Source organism: Trichoderma camerunense (assembly GCF_050948025.1).
Source record: "Trichoderma camerunense strain CBS 138272 chromosome Unknown V8C40scaffold_1, whole genome shotgun sequence".
Taxonomy (NCBI): domain Eukaryota; kingdom Fungi; phylum Ascomycota; class Sordariomycetes; order Hypocreales; family Hypocreaceae; genus Trichoderma; species Trichoderma camerunense.
The window spans coordinates 2,302,382-2,324,639 of NW_028145369.1; the positions used below are offsets into that span (position 1 = coordinate 2,302,382).

Genomic DNA, 22,258 nt, shown 5'->3' on the forward strand with positions numbered 1-22,258 from the left:
ATCTGCAATTCTCTTCATAAGAACATCAATTCCATCCAACAATACGTAGCTCCCAATCTAGCCTAGTCCCTCTATGCAGCACTGACATGCGGTTTCCCCCACAGCCAAATTACCTAAGCAGGACGCTCGGACCATGGCCTCCCCCGAAACCGCGTAACGTCACGTTTATTGCTCCGTCTCTTACACATGCCATCTTCAACCTCTCCATAATTCCATCATCTCGCATTGATTTGATTTACCTCTCAAGGTCCAGCCGCGCTGGCGCATACCGACACCATGGCTGATGTCAAAGAAGAGAGTAAGGCGACAGATATCCCGTTATTTACAAACCCGTCGCATCATTAACGCATCAAACTAGGCGGCAAGCGCAAAGCCGAAGATGATCCCTCCTCTCCCACCTCATCTAAGCGGGTCAAGCACGACGAAGATGCCGCTGAGGAAGCAGAGCAGAAGCCAGTCGAGATGAAACCGATTCCATTCCCTGAAAAGGTGCGCATCATCCTTGGCATCTCGCATCCATACATCTATCTGGGTGTAACGACTCTCTCATACTTACTCTTACTCCCACTTAGCCCGCCGTCATTGAAGAGCGCAACGGCGAAATCGAATTCCGTGTAGTCAACAACGACAACGAGCGCGAATCGCTCATCATCCTCACAGGCCTCAAATGCATCTTCCAGAAGCAGCTCCCCAAAATGCCCAAAGACTACATCGCGCGACTCGTATACGATCGAACCCATCTCTCCATCGCCATTGTCAAAAAGCCGCTCGAGGTCGTGGGCGGTATCACATACCGGCCCTTCAAGGGTCGCCAATTCGCCGAAATCGTGTTTTGTGCTATCAGCTCCGACCAGCAAGTCAAGGGATACGGTGCGCATCTCATGTCACATTTGAAGGACTATGTCAAGGCCACAAGCGATGTCATGCACTTCTTGACATATGCAGACAATTATGCGATTGGTTATTTCAAGAAGCAAGGATTCACAAAAGAAATCACCCTCCCGAAACATGTCTGGATGGGATATATCAAGGATTACGAGGGTGGAACTATTATGCAATGCTCAATGCTACCACGCATTCGATATCTGGAAATGGGTCGCATGCTCCTTAAGCAGAAGGAATGCGTCCAGGCCAAGATTCGAGCATACTCCAAGTCTCACAACATTCACCCACCACCAAAGGAGTGGAAGAATGGCATAAAGCAGATTAATCCTCTCGACATCCCCGCTATCCGGGCATCCGGGTGGTCCCCCGATATGGACGAGCTTGCCCGCCAGCCACGCCACGGACCCAATTACAACCAACTTCTTCACCTACTCAACGACCTCCAGAACCACAATTCTGCTTGGCCGTTCCTCGTACCGGTGAACAGAGACGATGTGGCTGACTATTATGACGTGATCAAAGAGCCCATGGACCTCAGCACCATGGAAAGCAAACTGGAAGCCGATCAATATGCCACACCCGAAGACTTTATCAAGGACGCCAAACTCATCTTCGACAACTGCCGCAAATACAACAACGAGAGCACGCCATATGCCAAGTCCGCAAATAAGCTTGAACGGTTCATGTGGCAGCAGATCAAGGCCGTCCCGGAGTGGTCACATCTTGAGCCGGAGAAATAGAACATCTCCCAGGATCCACACAACTTGGGAACTATAGTATGTCTTCTATGATATCATGATACGAGACGCTTGCTATTTTTCATGTTTTTTTTTCATGTTTCTTTTTTATGTTTCTTTTTTGTTTCCCCTTTTTCAATTCACTTTGTTGGATCCTTGTTTGAACCCAAAATAGCAATGGCGTTTCGGTACAGGCGCAGGCGCGGGTCACACGGACAGATTTCACATTTGGAATATCATTATTAGTTGCATTCCTAAAAGCAATATCGGAACGAAAAGGCTTCAATCGAAAGAACTTTTGTTTAGGGTGCCATGAGCCGCATTATACTAAGGCTCTGTATTTTAATATTGTACTTAAAACTACATTACGAGAACTCCAAAACAGTTAGAGAGACGAAATTTAGTATTGTTTAAAGCGAAGTGAAAGACACATGCCAGATGTGCCAATGGACCTCGTCGTGTTATTGTAGCAATCCATCTAAATGCCCCATCAAGTCCTTTGCTTGTATCTCTCTGCTAACAATCTGTTTTCTTTTCCTCCTCAACCTAGGTACCTTCCTTTCGAAAATCTCTGTTGAACCTTCTTCTCTCTTAGGTACACACACATATATGCCTATCTACAAGACTCCGACACGTGGCTGAAACGAAGAAGAGAAAAGGTAATCTCTCAAATCAAAAGAACAAAAAAAAAATAACTGAAAAATAAACCATTATACGCGCGCTTGACCACCTAAACTCCGGGCAGGAAAAAAAAAAGGTACATGAAGCAAAAAACAGAGTCACGTCCCCATACGCTTGACAAAATGCGACCAAAGCGCAAAACTATCTCGCTAATGGTGAACGGGATAAAAACATCTATCTAGACAATTTTGAGTGTTCTAAGAAATGCAAGAAGTAAAAATCTCGCTGGAGCCCCTCGAGTTGTTCTATCAGCTCGGGGGCACTGCATCGTGTCGTTTTTTGGGTCACATCTTTTTAAGCCTGTCTTCCAGACTGACCTGTGGACGATTCCCCTGCCGGTGGCCGTAAATCTGAATACGTGCGCCGCGGCCAAGGGATGTGATCGGGAGCAGACTGCAGGGTGGACCGCGTGGCCGAAGTCAAGATGTGCTCGCTGCGAAGGGAGTTCTCGTTGTCGATTGTGCGGCGAAGCAGCGGCTGGAGGAACTCGGGAATATCCGACCACTGGCCAGCCCGTGCCATGAGCAGCATGTCGTCGGGAAGAAGGCTGGCGGCCATGGAGCCGGACGAGCGGGATTGGCTAAGCATTTCCTCCGTCATCCTCTCGGTCAAAAGGGCCAGCTCGCCGCTCTCAATCGCATTCTTCAGCCACTGCTCCCATTCTTCGTCCAGAACGACGGATGTGTCGCCGGCTTCGCGCCGAGCAGCCTGCGCGCGCAGACGCTCGTTGAGCCGCACTCCCACGCTCGCAAGCTCCTCGTCACTCTCCTCCACGTCCATGTTTTCGTCGTCGTCCAGGCTCGAGATGTCAATGGTGCTTATCCTGACAGACCGCCCTTGGGCAGCCGGCCGGTCAGGCTCCGTCCAATCGGGGAATCCATCGGCTGCGGTGTCTCTAATGACGATGCCTTGCTCCTTTTCGAACTTTTCCTTTGCCCACTTGGTGCCCTCCCACTTGGTGAGAGCAGAAATCTCAGCGTGTGTAAGACCCAGGCTGTCGAAGGCTCTAAAAAGACGGCGGTGCCATTGCCAGCGGCTGAGTCGAATGCGGTGAGTGCGATGGGTGTAGTCGAGCCCGGGATACTTGGCTTCTTGCGTGTCGAGATGGCCGTAGAAGGCGTGTGTCTCCTGGCGGACTTCGGGGATGAGGCTGCGTTGAAGGAGAGCTTGGAAGTCCTGCGGATCGAACGTCTTTGGCCGAGGAAACATTTGCTCGTAGACGAGCTGGTCGATGGGTTGGCCCTTCATGGCTGCGGTAGGCGCTGTGGTAGATTCAAAACGAGGGGCGTATTGCAGAGAATTTATCGCGGCGCCACCAGTCGTCTGATCGTAGCGGCTGAATCGGACGACACGAAGCGGCTTTTAGCGGAAAGATGCCGGTCGAGTGTTGCGTAAATTGGCGATTGAGCGAAGGCGCCGCAAGGGAAGTTGAAGGAGGAGAAAAAGCTGCTGTTGGAAGACGTTGGCTTGCTTTGTACGAGGGAAGATGCAAAGATGCAAAGCCAACAAGGCACCGAATGCGGGCGGACTCGGGTTGGCAGTGTTAGGACCGCTAGGAATGAAAACAATGCCTCCGAGATTATTTCTGGGGGCTGATCCGAAAGAGTGGCCGCGCACGGGACAAGGAGAGCCTCTTAAGGGGGGAAACAAGACGCTTGGGCAAGGTCAAGGTTTGAGGCGGGAGAGACGCAGGCAGCAGTTGTTGTACAGCCGACGATGTTTGTTGTGCGTCTGCTTCGGATGAGGGCCTGAGGATAGGCAGATAATGCTGCTGTCGAGGTGAAGAAAGATCCAGTGAGTGACTTGAGTGAGTGAGTGCTACTGCTACCTGGCTGGTGTCCAGCGAGCGACGGAGTGGATCAGCAACTGCATGACGGGCTCCGTAATCTACAGCGCTCCGTACAGGGGAATAGAATAGAAGGCCGGGGAAGAAGAAGAATGCACCTCAGCTGGGTTAGTGATGGTAGAGGTACTCTCACTGTAGTACCTGGTGGTACTCGCACGTCAATGTGGAGGTACGGTACTGTACATGGAGTACATGGAATCAGCGGCAGCAGTAGGTACATGAGCCATCCTGGTCGTCCCGAGGCTTGGCTGGAAGCAGCAGTTCGATTTGATCGTGATGGATTGGTGGGCTGGCCGTTGCAGGCGACAGGCACCGCTGATTGGGTCGGTAGCAACGAAGGGCCCCTGTTCTTGCGTTGCTCTACTGCACTTACTGCCTGAACCGCACATTAGCAGAATATTGAATTTGATCATTTTCTCTAATACTGTTGAATCATCAGAGTGCTTTTTTCTTTTGCTGTCTTTCTTGCAGAAAAATATCCAAGCACACATGCCAGTGGCCTTCCCACCCTGCAGGAATGAAACACGTTCATGGATAAGTTTCAACTTTAGTAGTGAGAAGAGTTCTGTATCGTATGAGTACGGAGTAGATACTCAATCATTCTAAAACTCCAACTTTCCAGGTGCTCCACTGCTGTAATACGAGTACAGTAAATCGTCGTCAGCGTACAGGTAAGCATTGGGCACTACAGCTGTAGCTGCCTGACTGTGTGACTTTTTGCGACGGATCCGGCATCTTCAACGCTCCGAAATAAACGACTCGGCTTGGTGCAGTTCGGCTTCGGCTTTCTCTGCGATGAGTAATAATAACTGACGCCTATTTGGGGTATTGTTCAGTTTATACTCCATATTTCCGCTGCGTGGACACATGGCCCTTTGGCGAACACACGAGCTAGAAACATGTGCTTGATTGTGTTAGTATCAGGTCCCATGAGTGTGCTCAGCTGTTGAGTCATACCGAACACAGCTACACGTATCTTGCCCATAACACCATAGCAGCAATAGACTTGCGCAATCTTGTATGTTGGCCACTTTAATATCTAGACAGCAACATCAATGTAGTAGTTCCAAACGTGGGGGGCTATCTAATCTCGGCCCCGGAGATTTTAAGAGCGTGGCCTCATTCTTAGTGGGCAACATCAAGAGCAAAAAGACAAATTTATAAGTCCTTGGCTTCAGCCTGGTTGGATCGAGGCTTTCGTCTTTTTCAAAATCTGTGTTCTGTGTTCTTAATCTCAGGTGGAAATGGAGCAAGGACAGAGAATCAAGATCCGTACAACTCTCCCAATCATCCCGCCCAACGACGCTCGCGATGAAATACACACTCCGCGGCTCATCATCCGAGCACCACGCATCTCAGACGTGCCTGCTCTGCACAAGCTTCGCATCCAGCATGAAGTCATGAAGTATTCCGTCGATGGCGCGGACAAGACTCTCGAAGACACACGCAGGAGCCTGGACGTGATGCTCCCCCCAAACGACATTAAAGGTTACCGCTTTCACATTTTTGAAAAGGACACCGGCGATTTGGTCGGCAAGGGCGGCATGCACAGCATCGCAGGGCGCAACTTTGGGTGGCCAGAGGTTGGCTATTCATTCAAAGAGGAAGCATGGGGGAAGGGATATGCCACCGAGTTCTTGGCAACCTTCCTCCAGAGTTATTGGAGTTTGCCTCGCAGCGAGGTAGAGATTGAGGTTGATGCGACGAGCCTGGATGCTCAAGCGCTGGAGACGGGCGATGGCTCCTTTGTCGAGATGCTCGTTGGCATAGTAGACGTGGGAAATCCGGGGAGCAAGAAAGTGTTGGAAAAGACGAAGTTTAAGCAGTTCAAGCAGTGGACGACCAAAGATATCCGGTTGGCTAACAAGGGGGGAGATGTCACCTTGGTGGGATTGATGGCGGTGGCCCCAGCGCAAGAGCGAAACTGAACTTGTCCAATTTTCTAGGTTCTCTTTTTCTCGATGCATGTATCATAACGCTGGGGGTTTTAAATGGGCCATTTTTGTTTTGGATTGAGCTCTTCTTCCCATACCTTATTAACAAATTATTCATCAAATATTAAATAGCAGGACTGTATAAGCCATGGAGTACAAACAGCGAATCTTGATGTGCGTGCTTGACTCGACATTGTTAATGAGTTTGGCGCGAAATCACGTGTAGCGCTTTGTAGCGCTTCCGCCTTAATTAATTGAGCGCGTCCCAGCGCGTCGCCTCGTTTCCCACGTCACACAGCAGCCGTCAGGTATCAACGCCCATTTGCCTCTTCTTGCAGCCCTTCCTTTATCTTCCCCCGCCAAACTCTGGGGTTTATCTACTCCCTTTATCTCTCTTTGATACCACATATTTTTTTTTCGGCCTTGTTTCTGTTTTCGGCCCCGGAAACAAACAATGGGGTCTACATCCGTACACGAGGAGCACCAGTACCTCAACCTGGTCCGCGAGATCTTGGACCAGGGTGAGCGAAGACCCGATCGGTAAGGCCTCGCTAATAGGTGACATACATGACATGCGGCTCTCATGTAACTGACGCTTTGTCCCCTCCCCCCAGCACCGGCACCGGCACCCTGTCTGTTTTCGCACCCCAGAGCTTCAAGTTCCAGCTCAACGACAACGGCCGCCCCATCCTCCCTCTGCTCACAACAAAACGGGTCTTCCTCCGCGCCGTCATCGCTGAGCTCCTCTGGTTCATCGAGGGCAACACATCCTCCATAGCCCTCAACGACCTCGGCGTCAAGATCTGGGACGGCAATGGGTCCCGCGAGTTCCTCGACAGCGTCGGCCTGACCCACCGCGAGGTCGGTGACCTGGGCCCCGTCTACGGGTTTCAGTGGCGGCACTTTGGCGCCGAGTACGTGGATGCAAAGGCGGACTACGCCGGCAAGGGCGTCGACCAGTTGGCCGAGATCATTCACAAGCTTCGCAACAACCCGTACGACCGGAGAATGATCCTCAGCGCATGGAACCCGCGAGACTTCAAGAGCATGGCCCTGCCACCCTGCCACATGTTTGCCCAGTTCTACGTCTCGTACCCTGGACGCGGACGGGGAGTCGGAGCTGCAGAACCAACGGAGGAGAACAAGCCAAAGGGCCACCTTCACTGCCAGCTATACCAGCGGTCCTGCGACATGGGCCTCGGCATCCCCTTCAACATCGCCAGCTATGCGCTGCTCACACACATGCTCGCTCACGTGTGCGATCTGGTGCCTGGAAGCCTCACCCACGTCATGGGAGACGCACACGTCTACATCGACCACATCGACGCTCTCAAGACACAGCTTGAGCGCGAGCCTCGGCCGTTCCCCGAGCTGGAGATTACGCGGGAGAAGGGCGGCAGCATCGATGGCTGGAAGGTCGAGGACTTCGTCGTCAAGGGTTACGACCCCCACAAATCGATTCCCATGAACATGTCCGTCTAACCAGGCCTTGAGGGGCGACGGAAGATATTGAGAATGAGATGAGGATAGAAACAAACCATGCTGGCTAGAAAAAAAGACTAGCGAAACCCCCTCACCACTACCACCACCTTTTTACATGTGCAGCGTTTTAGCCGATCCCCCGTCTGTTCAGAGGCAGATGGAGGCTTATCAGTGCTGTTCCTCTTAGGGCTGATATTCTGTTCTGTATCTGCTGCGCCGGGCATATTTGACCGCCGCGCAACGAATCAAACTGCAGGGGCAGCAACAGGGATAGAGCGGAATAGCAACCTCCCTAATGTAAAGGGCATTGATAAGTCTTCGTCTGCCACTTAACAGATGGATCGTAGCCGCAGCGCTGTTCATGGATACTATGTGCATTTTCTTCTCTCTCTGTTCATAGGGAAAGAGGCGGAAAGACTTGATACCAAACATTGTGCATGAGATTGCTCGCCTCGAGAAAGACTGTATTATAGAGCTAACAAGATACATGAAGAGACATATAATGGTACAAGGAATCAATGAATCTAGGCGTTCCAGCCATTTTAATCATTGCTGTTATATATGTGCGTGTCTCTATATAATCGCGTTGAATTTTGCCAAAATAAAGATGGAAAGAAGAGACAATTTGAATAGAATGAAATGAAAAGAAAGATGAAACGAAAAAAGCCCCAATCGCTAAACTCCGTACAAATGATTGATATCCGTCATCACGTCATAAGAATTGAAAAGCCCTCTCTCATCTGCATGAGGGTATCCTTCAGGTGTAAGCCGATTCCTGGTATCGCCGATTAGGTATCCCTCCGTTTGACAAACCCTCTTCCATGGATCGTCTATCCCACTTCCTTTCCCTCATGCGATCTCTGTCTCGCATATCCCATCCCGGGTCTCGCCGCCTGTCGGCATCGGCATGGCTGCTGGTGCGCCGCCCTGGATCCGGACGAACCCGTGGGTGCCGCTGCTGCCGGTCCCTGTGCCCGCCAGAGTCTTGGTCGTCAGGACGGTAGCGTTCTCGCTCCAACCGTTCGCGATGGCGGCGCTCTTCCTCACTAGAGTCTTCTTCTGATATGCCGTCCGAGGCAAGATCTGAGTGGTTCTGATTCAATCGGGATGGGGGGATGTGCTCGCGACTTCTCCGCACGCGGATAGGGTCGTTGACGGAGCTGTGTCTTGAGCTGTTGCGGCTATGACTGCCTGGGAGTATGTTGGAAACCGTCTCCGAGACCTTGTCCCTAATGTTGCCAAACGGGCTAGCCCTTCTCCTTGCATCTTCAGTCCGACTATCGCTGCGATGGGTCCGGAAAGAAGGAACGCTGGAGCCCGCCGAGGGTGGAGGCCCCGATGATGGCGGGACAACTCGGCGAACGCCGGGAGTTTGGGGTGAGCCGGCACGTTGTCGCTGCCTGGCTCTCACATGTACGGGCTCATCCACAGATTCATCGCCTGACGACTCATCAGACGAGTGATGCTGGACGTGGCTGTGCCGACGGCCTTGGCCCGGTCGGCTGGGCGTTGTTCGGCTGGGATCTGGGTTGAGATAGGTCCCAGAGTAGCTATGGCGGATTCCGTCTGCGTGTGGTTGGCGCGTGGAAGCATAGTCGGAAAAGCTTCGACGTCTGGAGGCGTCATCGCCGGGTCTCTGGCGGCGAGGTCGTTCGGGAGAACGCATAGGAGGCCTTTGGCCGAAATTAGCCCCATGTCTTTCGCCTGGACGGACATAAGTAAACCTTTCGGACTGATTCGGATCAGCAGCCCTCGATCGAGGGGAGACCGGACGGAAGGGATTTGCGGTATGAACGTAGGCGAACCTGGGGGCGGCAGGTTCTGGGGAGAACTCGGGTCGTGACGCAGAGCTGGAGCTGGGCATGCTTGCTTCCTCTCCCTCCTTGAACGCTTCGTCGCGCAAAGTATCGGCGCATTGCTTGTGCCAGCGGTCGACTGCCTGATCCGATTGTTGGGGGAAGACGCTGGCGGGGAGATCGGGAGGGAAGGCTTGGCCTGTCTCGGGATGCCTCAGGGCCCAATGCTTGACAGCATACTGGATGAAGGGCACATGCTCTTCGGGCCCGAGAAGGATCTCTACTGACTCCCAGCGCGAGAAGCCCCGGGGCGTCAAGGCAGGGATGGAAGGGGGGGCAAAGTCGTTCTCAGTAGGCTGCAGACTGTGTTGGCAACCCGTCACTGACCACATGTAGGAAATGGTTGAGTGAGGAGTCTCCATGAATAAGGCTGTTGCGGCGAGTTAACACATGAAGCGCAATCCTGTTGTCGCCCGCTTGCTACCGACGTACAGTCATAATCACCACCCACGGCTTTGTAAAACGCAGCGAGCTTCTTGGGAGTAAGATGAGAATCATTCTTGTCGCCAAGCTCAACGACCTGTCACGAAAACGATTAGCTGTGCCGTCTCTCTTGGCCATGTCGGGTCGGATGCCAAGGCATACGATAAAGCGCGCGATTGATCTCAGCAGAGCATCAAACTGCATTGTCGGACTCTTGTCTGTCTCGAACATGTAGGCGTACTTGATGGGCTCCGGCGGCGCTGAGCCATTCGATCGCGGAACGGCCATTCTGAACGGCGACTGACGGCGAGAAAGGCTCGCATCCAAGACGGTTTGTAGGCTTTTTTCAGGAACAAAAACAAAAAGCTGAGAGGCAGGGAGCAAAAGGTGGGTGGGAGATGAATTGATGTCACTAGCTGCGGCAGGGCCCGGGCCTGGAGTCAAATAGGTTATGGGGGGTGGGTTGGCTTTGATGAGAGGCAGTCAGACAGCCTAGCAAGGCAGTTGTGCGCCACAAAGGAAGAACGAGCCGCAGGAAGAAAGGTGGAAGAAGCGAGAAAGGGAACATGGAAGAAAAAGAAACTGGAGACTGAAAGGCTCGGCTATGCCATGGCAAAAAGAAAAAAGAAGGCTGGCGTATCAGAGGCTGGCCAGACCGAGGCAGATGCTGACGCCCAGGCACTGGATTCCAAGCAGATGCGACTCCATCATGACCAAGGCCACAGCCGTGATGCTGGTGACCAAGGACGAATGGCGCAAACGGCCCCTCACGGACCCTCACGGGCTGACACGTGCGTCGTGGCTGCAGGTGGTGCAAAGGGCGGACAAAGGCGAGGCATGTCGACTAGCATGGGCTAGGGTTGACTTGTGCTGCTGTGATTGGGGCGAGCGGTTGATCGCTTTGGTGGTTAGCTGGTGCAGCAGATTAGTGCGTGCGTTTTGCCTTTGCAGTGCATAAAGAAGAAAAAGAGTTGGCTGAGAATGATGTCACAGATGGAGAAGAGAGAGAGCGGTGATGAAAGAGTTGAAGGGATGAGTAGCATCACGCCAGGCAGAGTGACGGAGATGGAGAGTTTGAAGCGAACATGAAAGCACCACGCCAGACAGACTCATTGTGCTCAATACTCCAGCGGTGTTGGTGAAGGCAATATTGGCGGCTACTGCCTAAGTCCAGCGGCCAGCCTGCCTACCGACTCCATCAATGACCTGCCCCCCCGTCCCCCATCCCGCCGCTAAGCCCGCTGGACTCCGGCTGATCGCCTCTCCAGCTGCCTCCCTCAGGCCCACTGCCAGCGCCATGCGGTCAATGCAGGCAGGCGGTGGCAAAGGATGGGCAGGACTCCAGATGTTGATCTGGGAGAGGATTGGGGCATAGATCTGTACTACCTACAGGTATAGATAATTCCATGTAAGAGAAAAGATTACATTGTACATACAGCAGCGCATATTCATTTCAATTTACCACCTCATTTCTGCATGTTTTCCAGATTATTCCACGGCCAGTTCGATCTATTTCCCTTTCAAGCCATCGAACAACTGAATCGCCTGACAAACGCCGCAGCTGAGCCACACCAAAGTCGCAAGGCCCCCCGCCATAACCTGATGTCATCCAGGCACAAGCGCAATCTGGCCTGAACTTGACCAGGGCTCGGACAAAGAAGCGTCGCATTCCGCACAAGGAACGAGAACGAAGACAAACGATAGCTTCAAAGCTACCAGCCAGCATTGCGACGCACACCTCAAAGGGGAGGCTTTGACAACTTTCTTTGAGCTCCACCCGGCACTAGGCTCAAGAGGCGCGTCTAACTGAAAAAAGAAAAAAGCTTTTTTTCCTCCGAGCAGGCTCCCTCTCGCTTTCTCTCTCTCGCGGAGAACGGAACGAATCGAAACAGCCTCGTCTTTATCCAAGCTCCAAGCTCCAAAGCTCAGCCTCGCACCCGCCCGCCATGGACGCCGTCCGGTCTCTCGTCCAGCCCATCACGCACAACCTGCCGGCCCCCATCCGGGACCTGGGCGTGTCGATCGTGGGCGAAACCTGCTACAAGGCGCTGCTGCTCGACGTCGACATTGAGAACACAGAATGCATCAAGCTGGCCATCAGCAAGGGCCTGGGCATCGGCATCGTCGGCGCCTCGGCCGTCGTCAAGGTGCCCCAGATCCTCAAGCTGCTGCAGTCCAAGTCCGCCGAGGGCGTATCCTTTTTGTCGTACCTGCTGGAGACGAGCGCGTACCTCATCTCGCTGGCCTACAACGTGCGCAACGGCTTCCCCTTTAGCACCTTTGGCGAGACCGCCTTCATCATGGGCCAGAACGTCGTCATCGCCATGCTCGTCCTCAACTACAGCGGCCGGCCCGCCACGGCTGCCCTGTTCGTCGCCGCGCTGGCTGTCAGTGCGGCGGCGCTCTTTGCGGACAACATCGTGGATATGCAGGCCTTGAGCTACCTGCAAGCTGGTGCTGGTGTCCTCGGCGTTGCTAGCAAGGTTCCTCAGATCCTGGCCATCTGGCAAGAGGGAGGCACCGGCCAGCTCAGCGCCTTTGCGGTTCGTTTACACTTGATGTCTCACACCGAATGTAACGTGGCTAACAAAAATCTAGGTCTTCAACTACCTGGCCGGCTCGCTGACCCGCATCTTCACCACGCTCCAGGAGGTCGACGACAAGCTTATACTGTACGGCTTCATCTCTGGCTTTGCCCTCAATGCCATTCTCGCTCTGCAGATGGTGTACTACTGGAACGCTCCGTCGGCCAAGGCCAGGGGCAAGCAGAAGGAGGTGATTTCTATCGGAGCTCTGTCCGAGGGAAGTTCATCGGCCGTTCCAAAGAAGGGCCCCACCACTCGCCGCCGTGGCTAGATGGGTCTCTCTGGAGGTTCTTTTTTCTTCTTGGTCTTTATCTGGATGCTGGTGTACAGGTCGGAATCAGGGAATATGCTAATGGGAGTGAAGTGGAAGTGCCCAACTTGCCCGTGGCGTGTTCGTCATTTGGTATACTTGGGCCTACTATGTATTTAATAAGGGATATAGCCATTTATCAGCATTACTATTCTACTTTCAAGATTGAACTACGATTGCAGGACACAGGGTGCGAGTGACATGCTTATTTAGTACTAACTTAGCACGCATGTACATATGGAACCTGGAACCTGTCATAAAAGGACCCAAGTGAGAGCCGTCGGCATTCAGTAGAACGGGACATATAATTCCAATGGCAAAGCAAGTTAGAAATCCCGTATTATACAATACACTAATGCCCGCTAAAGCATGCCAGCTATGCAGCCAATCCTTGGCTTTTCTTCATCAATGCCATGCAGACATTACACACACACATGCGCATACCCTGATAACGCCAGCCGTCCCAAAAGCAAAAGCTCCTCAAAGCTCGCCCGAAATCAGAATCGAGGACTAGAATAAGAAGATGACAAGTAAAAAAAATCAAGAAAACAAATGACCAATCCAAAAACATGGGGGGTTTTCAAATCTCATGCACTTAACAAACCGAGACGCCGGCATTAGTCCAGCCAATGCCGCCGATCCAGACCCTTCGGCCGGCGCATTGCAGGCAGCGCTTCTGCTCGCCGAGGTTGCTCACCGAGCAGCTGAAGCAGACGTGCTTCCCGCACGCGCCGCACGCCGTGTCCGTGTCCTGCACAGAGCCGCCGTCCACGTCCATGCCGTCGTCGTCGCTGCCGGCCAGGGCAGCGCCGCAGTCGTCGCAATTGGTGGGCGGCGCGAGAGGATTGGCGATGCCGGGCGACGAGGTGCCGGAGCTGGGCTCGGAGCCAATGTCCCAGAAGCGATGCAGCGACTGCTGCTGCTGCTGGCCGTTCGAGTTCGCGTTCGCGGCCGGCTGTTCGACGACGGGGTCTTGAGGCTGCTGCTGCTGCTGGCCCTGCGACGGCCGCTGCTGTGCCGAGTACAGCAGGTCCAGGGTGTGCTCTGCGGGCAGGCATGATGAGTTGGGGCTCAGATGGTGGTGGGCGCGCCATTCGTAGAACTTACGATGGACCTCCTCGTCCGACGGCCTGTTGTCGCGATAGCGCTTGAGGGTGCGGCTGTGCAGGGCCGGTGCGTCGAGGACCATCATAGAGTTGTCGGCGGAGGGAGGGCAGAGCTCGCCGGCTGAGCGTTTGCGCTTGAGGAGCGTCGCCATGGCTATAAGTAGTTTCTTGTGAAGGATGCAGAAAAAATCAAGTGAATAAGAATTCGCTTGCACGCAACGCTCTCCCTCTCAATCAATCAATGCTTTGCAAAAAGAGATGTTGAAAAAAGAAGAAACAAGTTGTTGGTGATACGGGAAAGACGAGAAGAGGAAGAGACAAAAACGGGAGGCCGGGACGAATTGAGTTTTGGGGGAACAGAAGCTGAGTGAGACGGGATCAATTGGATTGGGCGGTCGTTGAGGTAACGAGGCGGGTCGCCCAGCAGGTATTTGTAGCAGCTGAGGCGCGACGAGAAGACGCCTGCAAGCGCTGAGAGATGGCGCGAGTCGCGGTTTTTTTTTTATGCGTCGCAGCGCGTAGAGTGGCTTCGCGACAAGCTAAAAGTTGGTGGTTGATGACATATAATATGGACAAGGAACTGCATAAAGAGGCAATGCCGTTTAGCCAGAGTGTTTACAATGCAAACAACACTCTGAAAACAAACAATGTTGTTGATCTGATTTTCAATGAAAGATGATATCAAATATATGTAGTTGCTGAACAGACAAGGTACTGAATATCGCATCCCACCCCATATCTAATCTCACTCACACGCTGCTATCGCTCATATCTTCACCACCAGCTTCCCTATCCCCCCCTTGCCAGTAACCACCTCCTCACACCCCTTCTTCACCGCCTCCAAATCCCCCAATTCCGCCGTCCTCATCACCGGCTTCACCTTCCCCAAAGCCACAATCTCCCCCGCCTTCTCCAGGTCCTCCCGGATCTCGAGGCCGCCAGACACCATCTCGTACTTGATGCTCGTTCCCCGAAGCTTCCACCAGTACACCAGCTGCGCCAGGTCCAGCAGCAAGCCGATCCACCAGCTGAACCGGTCCGCGCCGATAATCTTCTTCGCCGTGGCCTTGGACGGTGCGCTGGTGATGGAGATGAGCACCCCCGTCTTGGGGTTGAGCATCGGAATCCCTTCGTCCATGCTGTTCCACTGCGTGTTGTACATGACGTCCACGCTGCCCGGCGCCACCTGGTCCCGAGGCCGCTGCGTCTTGTAATCGATGACCTGGTCGTAGATGCCCGGCAGATACTGCTCTACCAGCGCCAGCTTAGGCGTCGACACCGTCGTGATGATGCGGCTCGCGCCGAAGACGTTTCTGGCTACCTGTGCCGCCATGGCACCCGTGCTGCTCAGCCCGGCGGGGATATACACCGTCTTGCCCTCGAGGCTGTCTGCGCCCATGAGCTGCAGAGCGCGCCGCCACGTCTGGTACGAAGTCACCACCACGGTCGTCATGGCGGCGGCCTCCTCGGGGGAGAGATGCGCTGGCTTGCGCAGCAGGAAGCGCTCCTCGGCCACCGCATACTCGGAGATGAAGCCAGGCGGTGGGAATCGGAACATGGGCTTGTCGATGTACGCCCCAAACACCTCGTCGCCAACTTTGAGGTCCTTGACCCCGGACCCCACGGCGACAACAACGCCAGAGCCCTCTACGCCAATCTGAACTGGATATCTAGATGAATTACGCAGTTAGTCGGCCAGTGTTCCTCGGTTCCGTATAGTAACGTGTCGCTGAGACCAGCATATATGTGCAGTCTTACTTTGGCGAATAAAATAGTTTCATTTTCCCGGCAACGGCCTGCAGCTCTCCTGTATTAGCCGCCGCCGCATGCATCTTCAAGAGTACATGCGTCGGCAGCGTGATGCTCGGCACCGGCAGCTCCCGCACCTCGTAAACCTCCGGTCCACCCTGTCGCGGCGCCACAAGCGAGCGCATCGTCGTCGGGATGTCCATGATGCGGATAGAAGGAGTAGTACATGGACTGGAAAGTTGGCTGTAGTAAAGCGCTTTTAAAACCACAGTGTGCTGCTGCTTGCGGTGGAATTTCCCCAGTCTAGAACAAGATATGACAAGACGGGGCATGACCTGATTGAAAAGAAAAGAACACTTCATGCATCATGCAACTCCAGCTGCATCGGCCTATATATGCCGGACCAATTCCACCTCGGCGGCGGATTTGGGACGTTCGGCGTTCGGTGGGTCCCTCCGATGCGGTGGGCCGCCGACTTTGGTTCCGTCTCACCAGCTTTCGAAATCGGATGAGTCCAATCGTTTGGCCATGTCCGCAGAGCGGAGTTTCAGCTTCATCTTCTTTCTTCTTCCTTCATCTCCTTTCTCCCCTTTTGCCTTGATTTATTAATGAGTTGTGGAGGTGTGATTTGTAAGATGAGATGACAGCTCATACCAAATGTTCACAATAAATGGTTGGGTTGAACCTCACTGAATCATAAAAGCAATAAGAGTATACATGCACGAGCAACAATTCTTGGTAGGTTTTCTGAATGCATCAAAAGAGTAGCAGCCATATCCTTGATATTATTATGATGAGAAACCAGGTATAAGCTTCTTTGTATTGCATATACGACCAGACAGATGCACACCTCTGCAATGTCGAATCTGTACATGACGCATGCTATTCGCTACATCTACGCCTCTGGTAGGTCTACTTTCCAAAAAAGCCTCCGTACACTTTTTCCCATCTCTTCATCCAATGTTGCCTCCTCTCCTTAGCAGATGCTATCCCAAAACAGCCGATGCGCCCAAGGGGGGTTTCGGGTATACCCCCCTCCCAAGTCCCAAAAGAAAATAGTAATAAAAAAGGGCTCACGCTGGTGTGAAACAATCGTCCCGGTCCTCCCTCCGAAATACGCCCAAACTCTCCCTATCCAACAACAAAGGAAACGATATATAAGAAACTCAAGTATAAGTGATAGTTACAAGTCAACTCCTCCAAGGTGGGGGTCGACAGGATGACAAAGAGGTTTTTTTTCTTTCTGCTAACAAGAGAAACGCCAAGTCTATGCTGAAATAGTATGTCGATGTGAGAGAAAGATTTGGGTTTTTGGTAAAGAGAGGGCAAGTGGTGGCCTCTTGCCGTGAATAGTTGTAATAAATATAAATAGATAAAGAATCGCATATCGGTTTGTCATCGATAGGACATGGTTGGCTGTCATTGATAGTCGTTGGATATCATCGACATGACAGAATCGGTCGTGTGAGGCCGCCAGCAGGATGTGGTTGAGCCGGCCTGGTAGTCAGGCTAGTATAAGTATGAGACGATAAAAGAAGAATGAGGGTATAAAAGAATAAATGATATGCATGGACAGTATCCTTTTGCATTCATTCAAGGGAGGTGTCGTCGATGGCTAGGATCACGGGGTTGACACTGTCTGTCGTGCTGGCGTTGTTGAGCAGCTAGCCATTCGGCAGACCCAGCTTGGCGGGACGGGTTCTCGGCCGGCAGCTTGGTGTCTTGGCCTGCACCGCCACTGCCGCCACGGTTGTTGACAGAGTTGGGGGATCCGGGTACGAGATCCGTAACGGCCTGGGCGATGGAGGCGACCACGTAATTCCGGAGTTCCAGATCCTCCGCCTGGTCTTCCTTCTCAAGACGGAACCGCTCTTCCTTGGACTTGTTGGCCCGGCGGAGATTCTTGATTTCCTGCATTATGTAAAGCATAACCTCCTCAGGGCATCGGTTACGCTCGTTGGCGGCTTCGTTCTTGCGCACATATCGCCGAGTCACGTCGGTAGCGCCGTCGGTGGAAAAGGCCACGCAGTAAGACATCTTCTTTCCCCAGCCTTCGGTGTAGAGTCGGGGGTTGTCCCAGGCCTCCTCACAGGCATCCACGTGAATCCACCTCTTTTGATGGTCTGAATAAACCTCAGTCCAGACGTGGTCCTCGGCATTCCAGACCCACCGCACACGTCCACCGACCGCGCGGCAGAGCATGCTGAAGCAGTTTGCCCATTCTCCGACGCGGCCTCTGCGGGTCTGTAGTAGTCGCCAAACATCACCGTAGCGTGGAAAGCGTTCGTAGGCACCGCAACTCTCGGCAGAGCAGCGGTAGAGCTCAACTCGAAGAGCACCGCAAGCACTCTCCTCTGGAGTTGGTGCTGTCATGCCCTGGGCGATTGTAGGGGACAGGCAAACTGGGCATGGGGGGTTATTTACCCATGTGAAGAATGACCGCCGATACCATCTGTAAAGAGTGAAAAAAATGTTAGAACTCTATACCCCAAATGAAGGGGAAAGGGAAACATTTCATCAGCATGAAAACCTACCGAAGAAGAGCTCGGATAACGCAGTCCTGATATCCCCATTCCGGCTTCCGTCCATCGCCCATACTCTCTGCTTGAGCCTGCAGAACTTGGCATTCTTCCTCGGCCTCGCCATATATGCGGTCGAGGGGAATGGTCTGGAGAGCCTCATCCAACAATCCAGGGTTCTCGTATTTGGTAGGCGTGAGTGATAGACTGAGGAGAAGATTTCGGAACTTTTGTGAGTCGCGGTCGGTGGCGGTCGGTGGTGTTGGGATCTTGGGAAGATGTCGCAGTGCTGAATATGAGGGTGGGGTTGCGGAAGCGTGGGATGAGTCAAACTGGCTGCTACCAGCAGGTGAAGGGGCATCGCGATAGGCGCTCGAAGGTCGTTCTCGCGAATGCTGTGACAGGTGTTGAGCCCTGAGGTCGTTCATGCGCTTATCGCGCAGCAGGCCCTCGAAGCGGACTCGGAGTTCGTGGGCCCATTCCTCGCCATAGTTGTCGCCTTGCGATGAGGGCCCTGAGCCGAAGGGGGTGCCTCGGCCCTCCATTGCGGTTGAAGGCAGTCGAAGGAAATTATTATGCTGGGTTTAACGAGTGGAAGCGGGTCGAGAGCGAGGACGCCGATGCGGATATGGATGGGTTTTGGGTGAGATCGAATGTGCCTGATCTTGGATCTCAATCAAGGATGCAAGATATCAGGTAAATAGAAAGCAGACAGTGGCAGGCAGAGGTTGTTGGCCACAAGATTGCGTCGTCGTCAACGTCGCGGCTAGGCTGGTGTCTGGTCGTGGTCGTAGGCGGACAGCGTCGTCAGCTGCGGATGCGTAAACCGCTGGAAATTGCCACAGTGACTGAGACCACCCCTCAGCGTGCGCCAACTGGCCAGGCCTCGTGGATCCGGGGTTGGACCCTTTTTGTTTTCAAAATCCCTTGTCGCTGGGATCGACCGTCGAACTGAAAAGGGCGGTCGACGCTGCAAGTTTGAAGCCGTCGCCAGAGAATGAAGAGCGCTGGGCTGGTTGCAGAAATGAAAGCTGAGCAAGCATGAAAAAGAGGCAGACGGGGGGGCTTAGTGGAGGAAGTATGTGTCTCTTGGGGGTCGCCGGCCCTCTGGAGACGCAGCGCTGCAGCACATACAGGGCAGGGGAAATAAAGGGACTAGCTGTGACTGTGGTAGTGGAAGTGGTAGCACTGCTAGTGGCAGAGGGGGTGCCTCTTCCTCTTTGGAGCCACTGATGGCGGTTTACGCGTCAGCTGGCCAGTGCAGCCAATCACAGCCGCCGCCTGGCCCAGCACCAGGATTAGCTCTGCTCGGTGAGAGGAGCCCGACGCGGGTACCGTTACAAGGCGGCGAAGCCTGGGTACATGGGCGCTGAGGATGATGCAGACTGCAGAGAGACATTGAACTGGGGCGCAGAAGTCGGAATGGATGCGATCCATTGATCGCTACATACAATGCTGTACTCCGTACAAGGCACGATATCCGTACCGAGGATTACTACCGTAGTGCTAAAGGATCAATTCAATTAAGTTTATCCGTCTTATGGTACTGTTGACAGGTATTCCGTGCTATCATTCAACTTCGGTACCGTCTGAAGAGTCACGTCGAGCAAAGATCAGACGGTAGGTACCATATGACTATATCGTTTCACTCTATGCTTAATTTCTTACAACCTTCTTTGACTCAATTTTCTTTTGATTCTCTTTTCCTTGCTAAACAATGAATGGGCCAAGACCAAGACCCCCAGGGTCCTCTGTTTCCCGGTTTCAGCATGCGTCATTCCATCTCAACGACACACGCGGCTGCCATTGCACGTACCTATACTCGTATTATACAGATGTCAACCCAGGGCGGAACAAGGGTCGGCCAGCCAGAAAGGGGAATAATTGCACGAGCAAGCCATTACGGAAGTCATATCGTACTGTGCCCAGATCGCCCAGCCAGAATACGCACAGCGACGGCTGCTGCGGAGCGCGGCTCGCAAAGAATCTCCCAACCGTATCGCGATGCCCACATGCAACTTACATCAATCGCAAAAAGCGCACAGGGAGGTACCGCGGGCCTCGCGCTGGACAGCCCGCAAGTACCGGAACCTGGACCCTCCAGCACAGCGATGACGAGGCACGCAGCGCATGATGCGCCTTTCCCGTTTCTGCTGTGGCACAGCCGATGCCAAGATGCTAGCGTCATGGCTGCGCACACCCGTTTGCGCACTGTGTGCTGCCGCCGTGCCGCAGTCAGCCGGCGATACTTCGTTGAGATGCGCTGCTGCGTTCTGTACGCTGGATACTGTGTTGTTGGCCGGAGGCGATGCATTGCGCCTCCGTTTCGATATTTTCTTCGTCTCTTTTTTCTTTGCTGTAAATGTTTTTTTTTTTCTTCGCGGCTGCGAGTCACCAACTGATGCAGCCCTTGTCGAGGCCAGAGCCGCTAGCCGCAAAAGGTACTAACTTGCTACATATTGTAATACGGCATACGAATACTCCTCCGGACTATTCCTGGCCCTTTCGTATATACGATCTGCGAATTTTACGGACGCTATCCGTTTCAGACGTTGGGATTGTCTCTTTTATTGTTCTTGTTTTTTCAAGTTTTCACAATTGCTATTGCGCCGTCTCCCCCTCTCTAATTTCCTATTGTAGAAGTCTGGAGTGGTTGTGATCAGCAATCCCCGCCACCTCAACAAGCGACTCTCGCCTCTCTCTGCACATCTCGAGGCCTCTGGGAAATCTCCCATTGAAAACGGATCGGAAACTAATTGATCATCGGAGCGGGAAAACGCGGCAGTGTTGGTTTTTTTGCTTGGAGCCGCAGTAGAATTTGCACTTCCCGGTGATACAGTAAACGGTATGCATATCGATACTGTATGATTAGTTCTCCGTCAGGCGGCTATTCGACCCTCGCGCAAACGTCCAAAGGGGGCTTCCACTCTAATAATCAGCCTTGCGTTTCCCCGTTCCTGTTCCTGGGCTTTGCACTGCCAAAACGGCCCCTCCGCCAGCATGGCCATAAGAATGGAGGCCTTGTGGAAAGATCGTGAACTTTCCATGTACTGTACCTTGATCTTGAACTGCACTTCGCATTACATAAGGTGATTTATAGCAGGTACCACGGTACAACACCAAAAAGAGCATGTGAGATCTTGAACCCCCTCAACTCAACACCCAAAATGCTATTAGCGTTTCTTTCCTGCAAGAGTATCACGCCCCATTCTTCTAAACACCCAAAGCCTCTTCTCTTTTATTCATCTCCCACTGGCTATTCAGCATAATTCTCATAATACAAAAGACACAAACCAGACATAGATATATGCCTTTGATTGCTGACTCTTTCTTCCTCTTCTGTAAAGCCCAAAATCTCATCAGGGCTCCAGCTCAGCTTCGAGACCGGGTCCCGGATCCGGAAGCTAAAAGACAAGGGCACTTCGATCCCCAAAGACAAACAACTAAACATGCCTTCATCCAATCACATCCTCGCCAAACAATTTTTCATTTCTACGTCCACAGCTGGGGCGTGGTGTTAGGGGTGCGAGGCCGCGTCATCCGCCTATTGCGCTCTATGGGGGCTTGCGTACTACAACGTCCAATCGCCACTCCACGCCTACACAGACCCAGACGACAAAAGCCGTGCAAATCAATTATACAGAGACATTGCCCACTGCGGTTAGCGGACAAGCTCGTTGAGGCTCGATAAGCATTCTTGGCTTTTGCGGTAGAGACGATGAGGAAACTACCACGCGAAACCCACCCCCCAAAAGAGGCAGAATATACGAGCGTATCGAGTCCGTGTTCGTACTGGAAAGGAACCTTCAACTCTTGCACGCATGGAGTTTGGAAAACGGACCGTTGGACATCTAGCTTGACAAATGGTCCGCGGCTAGCAACAAGAGGGCATCGTGACGGCAGTCTCTCGTTGACATTGTCGGTGTGAAGAAGCTTCTCCGTCTTCATTGAGGCTACAACGTTAAAGCTAGAATCATACGCTCTTCAACCCGCAACCCAAGGCGGATCTAGGTCCACTCCTTTCCACCAACGGCTGGTCCATGGGGGTTTACTAAAGCATGAGTATATTACGGAGTAACACGTTGACATATCGAATGCTACCACGACACTCGACTTGAGTTTGCCCTGCATTTCCCCCATCACCC

General features: G+C 53.0%; 12 protein-coding genes across 12 annotated transcripts; 5 read left to right on the plus strand and 7 right to left on the minus strand.

Annotated features, from left to right (window-relative positions):
- Positions 1–193: 193 nt before the first annotated feature.
- V8C40DRAFT_230579 (Bromodomain-containing protein) lies at positions 194–2,042 on the plus strand. Its single transcript, XM_083212741.1, has 3 exons — positions 194–298; positions 359–489; positions 573–2,042. Exons 1-3 carry the CDS (start codon positions 277–279, stop codon positions 1,623–1,625), a joined length of 1,206 nt encoding a protein of 401 aa, XP_083079353.1. The 5' UTR covers positions 194–276; the 3' UTR covers positions 1,626–2,042.
- V8C40DRAFT_230581 (uncharacterized protein) lies at positions 1,955–4,195 on the minus strand. The gene has a single exon (XM_083212742.1). The coding sequence runs from the start codon at positions 3,549–3,551 to the stop codon at positions 2,598–2,600; it is 954 nt and encodes a 317-aa protein (XP_083079354.1). The 5' UTR covers positions 3,552–4,195; the 3' UTR covers positions 1,955–2,597.
- Positions 4,196–5,114: 919 nt separating this feature from the next.
- On the plus strand, positions 5,115–6,250 carry V8C40DRAFT_230583 (GNAT family N-acetyltransferase). The gene has a single exon (XM_083212743.1). The coding sequence runs from the start codon at positions 5,394–5,396 to the stop codon at positions 6,075–6,077; it is 684 nt and encodes a 227-aa protein (XP_083079355.1). The 5' UTR covers positions 5,115–5,393; the 3' UTR covers positions 6,078–6,250.
- A 131-nt stretch (positions 6,251–6,381) lies between these two features.
- On the plus strand, positions 6,382–8,187 carry V8C40DRAFT_230585 (thymidylate synthase). The gene is made up of 2 exons (XM_083212744.1): positions 6,382–6,623; positions 6,698–8,187. Exons 1-2 carry the CDS (start codon positions 6,538–6,540, stop codon positions 7,563–7,565), a joined length of 954 nt encoding a protein of 317 aa, XP_083079356.1. The 5' UTR covers positions 6,382–6,537; the 3' UTR covers positions 7,566–8,187.
- On the minus strand, positions 7,658–8,220 carry V8C40DRAFT_13920 (uncharacterized protein). The gene has a single exon (XM_083211172.1). It carries the CDS (start codon positions 8,052–8,054, stop codon positions 7,749–7,751), a length of 306 nt encoding a protein of 101 aa, XP_083079357.1. The 5' UTR covers positions 8,055–8,220; the 3' UTR covers positions 7,658–7,748.
- Positions 8,189–10,290, minus strand: V8C40DRAFT_13897 (uncharacterized protein). The gene is made up of 3 exons (XM_083211168.1): positions 10,007–10,290; positions 9,854–9,941; positions 8,189–9,791 (listed from the first exon to the last, which is right to left on the minus strand). The coding sequence occupies exons 1-3, from the start codon at positions 10,130–10,132 to the stop codon at positions 8,323–8,325; spliced, it is 1,683 nt and encodes a 560-aa protein (XP_083079358.1). The 5' UTR covers positions 10,133–10,290; the 3' UTR covers positions 8,189–8,322.
- Positions 10,291–11,214: 924 nt separating this feature from the next.
- V8C40DRAFT_230590 (PQ loop repeat-domain-containing protein) lies at positions 11,215–12,902 on the plus strand. Its single transcript, XM_083212745.1, has 2 exons — positions 11,215–12,387; positions 12,443–12,902. Exons 1-2 carry the CDS (start codon positions 11,791–11,793, stop codon positions 12,698–12,700), a joined length of 855 nt encoding a protein of 284 aa, XP_083079359.1. The 5' UTR covers positions 11,215–11,790; the 3' UTR covers positions 12,701–12,902.
- Positions 12,903–12,909: 7 nt separating this feature from the next.
- Positions 12,910–14,515, minus strand: V8C40DRAFT_230594 (uncharacterized protein). Its single transcript, XM_083212746.1, has one exon. The coding sequence runs from the start codon at positions 13,995–13,997 to the stop codon at positions 13,335–13,337; it is 663 nt and encodes a 220-aa protein (XP_083079360.1). The 5' UTR covers positions 13,998–14,515; the 3' UTR covers positions 12,910–13,334.
- Positions 14,481–15,932, minus strand: V8C40DRAFT_230596 (uncharacterized protein). The gene is made up of 2 exons (XM_083212747.1): positions 15,604–15,932; positions 14,481–15,515 (listed from the first exon to the last, which is right to left on the minus strand). The coding sequence occupies exons 1-2, from the start codon at positions 15,924–15,926 to the stop codon at positions 14,612–14,614; spliced, it is 1,227 nt and encodes a 408-aa protein (XP_083079361.1). The 5' UTR covers positions 15,927–15,932; the 3' UTR covers positions 14,481–14,611.
- Positions 15,933–16,596: 664 nt separating this feature from the next.
- Positions 16,597–17,083, minus strand: V8C40DRAFT_13978 (uncharacterized protein). The gene has a single exon (XM_083211182.1). It carries the CDS (start codon positions 16,978–16,980, stop codon positions 16,726–16,728), a length of 255 nt encoding a protein of 84 aa, XP_083079362.1. The 5' UTR covers positions 16,981–17,083; the 3' UTR covers positions 16,597–16,725.
- On the minus strand, positions 17,084–18,844 carry V8C40DRAFT_13983 (peptide-N4-(N-acetyl-beta-glucosaminyl)asparagine amidase). The gene is made up of 2 exons (XM_083211184.1): positions 18,129–18,844; positions 17,084–18,046 (listed from the first exon to the last, which is right to left on the minus strand). Exons 1-2 carry the CDS (start codon positions 18,656–18,658, stop codon positions 17,188–17,190), a joined length of 1,389 nt encoding a protein of 462 aa, XP_083079363.1. The 5' UTR covers positions 18,659–18,844; the 3' UTR covers positions 17,084–17,187.
- A 1,600-nt stretch (positions 18,845–20,444) lies between these two features.
- Positions 20,445–20,906, plus strand: V8C40DRAFT_13999 (uncharacterized protein). The gene has a single exon (XM_083211185.1). The coding sequence runs from the start codon at positions 20,476–20,478 to the stop codon at positions 20,770–20,772; it is 297 nt and encodes a 98-aa protein (XP_083079364.1). The 5' UTR covers positions 20,445–20,475; the 3' UTR covers positions 20,773–20,906.
- The last annotated feature ends 1,352 nt before the right edge of the window (positions 20,907–22,258 follow it).

What these genes read in the sequence shown, in the direction of transcription:
- V8C40DRAFT_230581 (XM_083212742.1), bottom strand. Translation starts at nt 3,551, where the DNA reads ATGAAGGGCCAACCCATCGACCAGCTCGTCTACGAGCAAATGTTTCCT.
- V8C40DRAFT_230583 (XM_083212743.1), top strand. Translation starts at nt 5,394, where the DNA reads ATGGAGCAAGGACAGAGAATCAAGATCCGTACAACTCTCCCAATCATC.
- V8C40DRAFT_13999 (XM_083211185.1), top strand. Translation starts at nt 20,476, where the DNA reads ATGTTTTTTTTTTTCTTCGCGGCTGCGAGTCACCAACTGATGCAGCCC.
- V8C40DRAFT_230585 (XM_083212744.1), top strand. Translation starts at nt 6,538, where the DNA reads ATGGGGTCTACATCCGTACACGAGGAGCACCAGTACCTCAACCTGGTC. An exon ending in GGTGAGCGAAGACCCGATCG is followed by an intron (nt 6,624 to 6,697) that starts GTAAGGCCTCGC and finishes CCCTCCCCCCAG; the next exon opens with CACCGGCACCGGCACCCTGT.
- V8C40DRAFT_13983 (XM_083211184.1), bottom strand. Translation starts at nt 18,658, where the DNA reads ATGGAGGGCCGAGGCACCCCCTTCGGCTCAGGGCCCTCATCGCAAGGC. An exon ending in GTTATCCGAGCTCTTCTTCG is followed by an intron (nt 18,047 to 18,128) that starts GTAGGTTTTCAT and finishes CACTCTTTACAG; the next exon opens with ATGGTATCGGCGGTCATTCT.
- V8C40DRAFT_230590 (XM_083212745.1), top strand. Translation starts at nt 11,791, where the DNA reads ATGGACGCCGTCCGGTCTCTCGTCCAGCCCATCACGCACAACCTGCCG. An exon ending in GCCAGCTCAGCGCCTTTGCG is followed by an intron (nt 12,388 to 12,442) that starts GTTCGTTTACAC and finishes ACAAAAATCTAG; the next exon opens with GTCTTCAACTACCTGGCCGG.
- V8C40DRAFT_13897 (XM_083211168.1), bottom strand. Translation starts at nt 10,132, where the DNA reads ATGGCCGTTCCGCGATCGAATGGCTCAGCGCCGCCGGAGCCCATCAAG. An exon ending in GATCAATCGCGCGCTTTATC is followed by an intron (nt 9,942 to 10,006) that starts GTATGCCTTGGC and finishes TTTTCGTGACAG; the next exon opens with GTCGTTGAGCTTGGCGACAA. An exon ending in CGTGGGTGGTGATTATGACT is followed by an intron (nt 9,792 to 9,853) that starts GTACGTCGGTAG and finishes TCGCCGCAACAG; the next exon opens with CCTTATTCATGGAGACTCCT.
- V8C40DRAFT_13920 (XM_083211172.1), bottom strand. Translation starts at nt 8,054, where the DNA reads ATGTATCTTGTTAGCTCTATAATACAGTCTTTCTCGAGGCGAGCAATC.
- V8C40DRAFT_13978 (XM_083211182.1), bottom strand. Translation starts at nt 16,980, where the DNA reads ATGCGATTCTTTATCTATTTATATTTATTACAACTATTCACGGCAAGA.
- V8C40DRAFT_230596 (XM_083212747.1), bottom strand. Translation starts at nt 15,926, where the DNA reads ATGCCCCGTCTTGTCATATCTTGTTCTAGACTGGGGAAATTCCACCGC. An exon ending in AAACTATTTTATTCGCCAAA is followed by an intron (nt 15,516 to 15,603) that starts GTAAGACTGCAC and finishes TAATTCATCTAG; the next exon opens with ATATCCAGTTCAGATTGGCG.
- V8C40DRAFT_230594 (XM_083212746.1), bottom strand. Translation starts at nt 13,997, where the DNA reads ATGGCGACGCTCCTCAAGCGCAAACGCTCAGCCGGCGAGCTCTGCCCT.
- V8C40DRAFT_230579 (XM_083212741.1), top strand. Translation starts at nt 277, where the DNA reads ATGGCTGATGTCAAAGAAGAGA. An exon ending in GGCTGATGTCAAAGAAGAGA is followed by an intron (nt 299 to 358) that starts GTAAGGCGACAG and finishes GCATCAAACTAG; the next exon opens with GCGGCAAGCGCAAAGCCGAA. An exon ending in CGATTCCATTCCCTGAAAAG is followed by an intron (nt 490 to 572) that starts GTGCGCATCATC and finishes ACTCCCACTTAG; the next exon opens with CCCGCCGTCATTGAAGAGCG.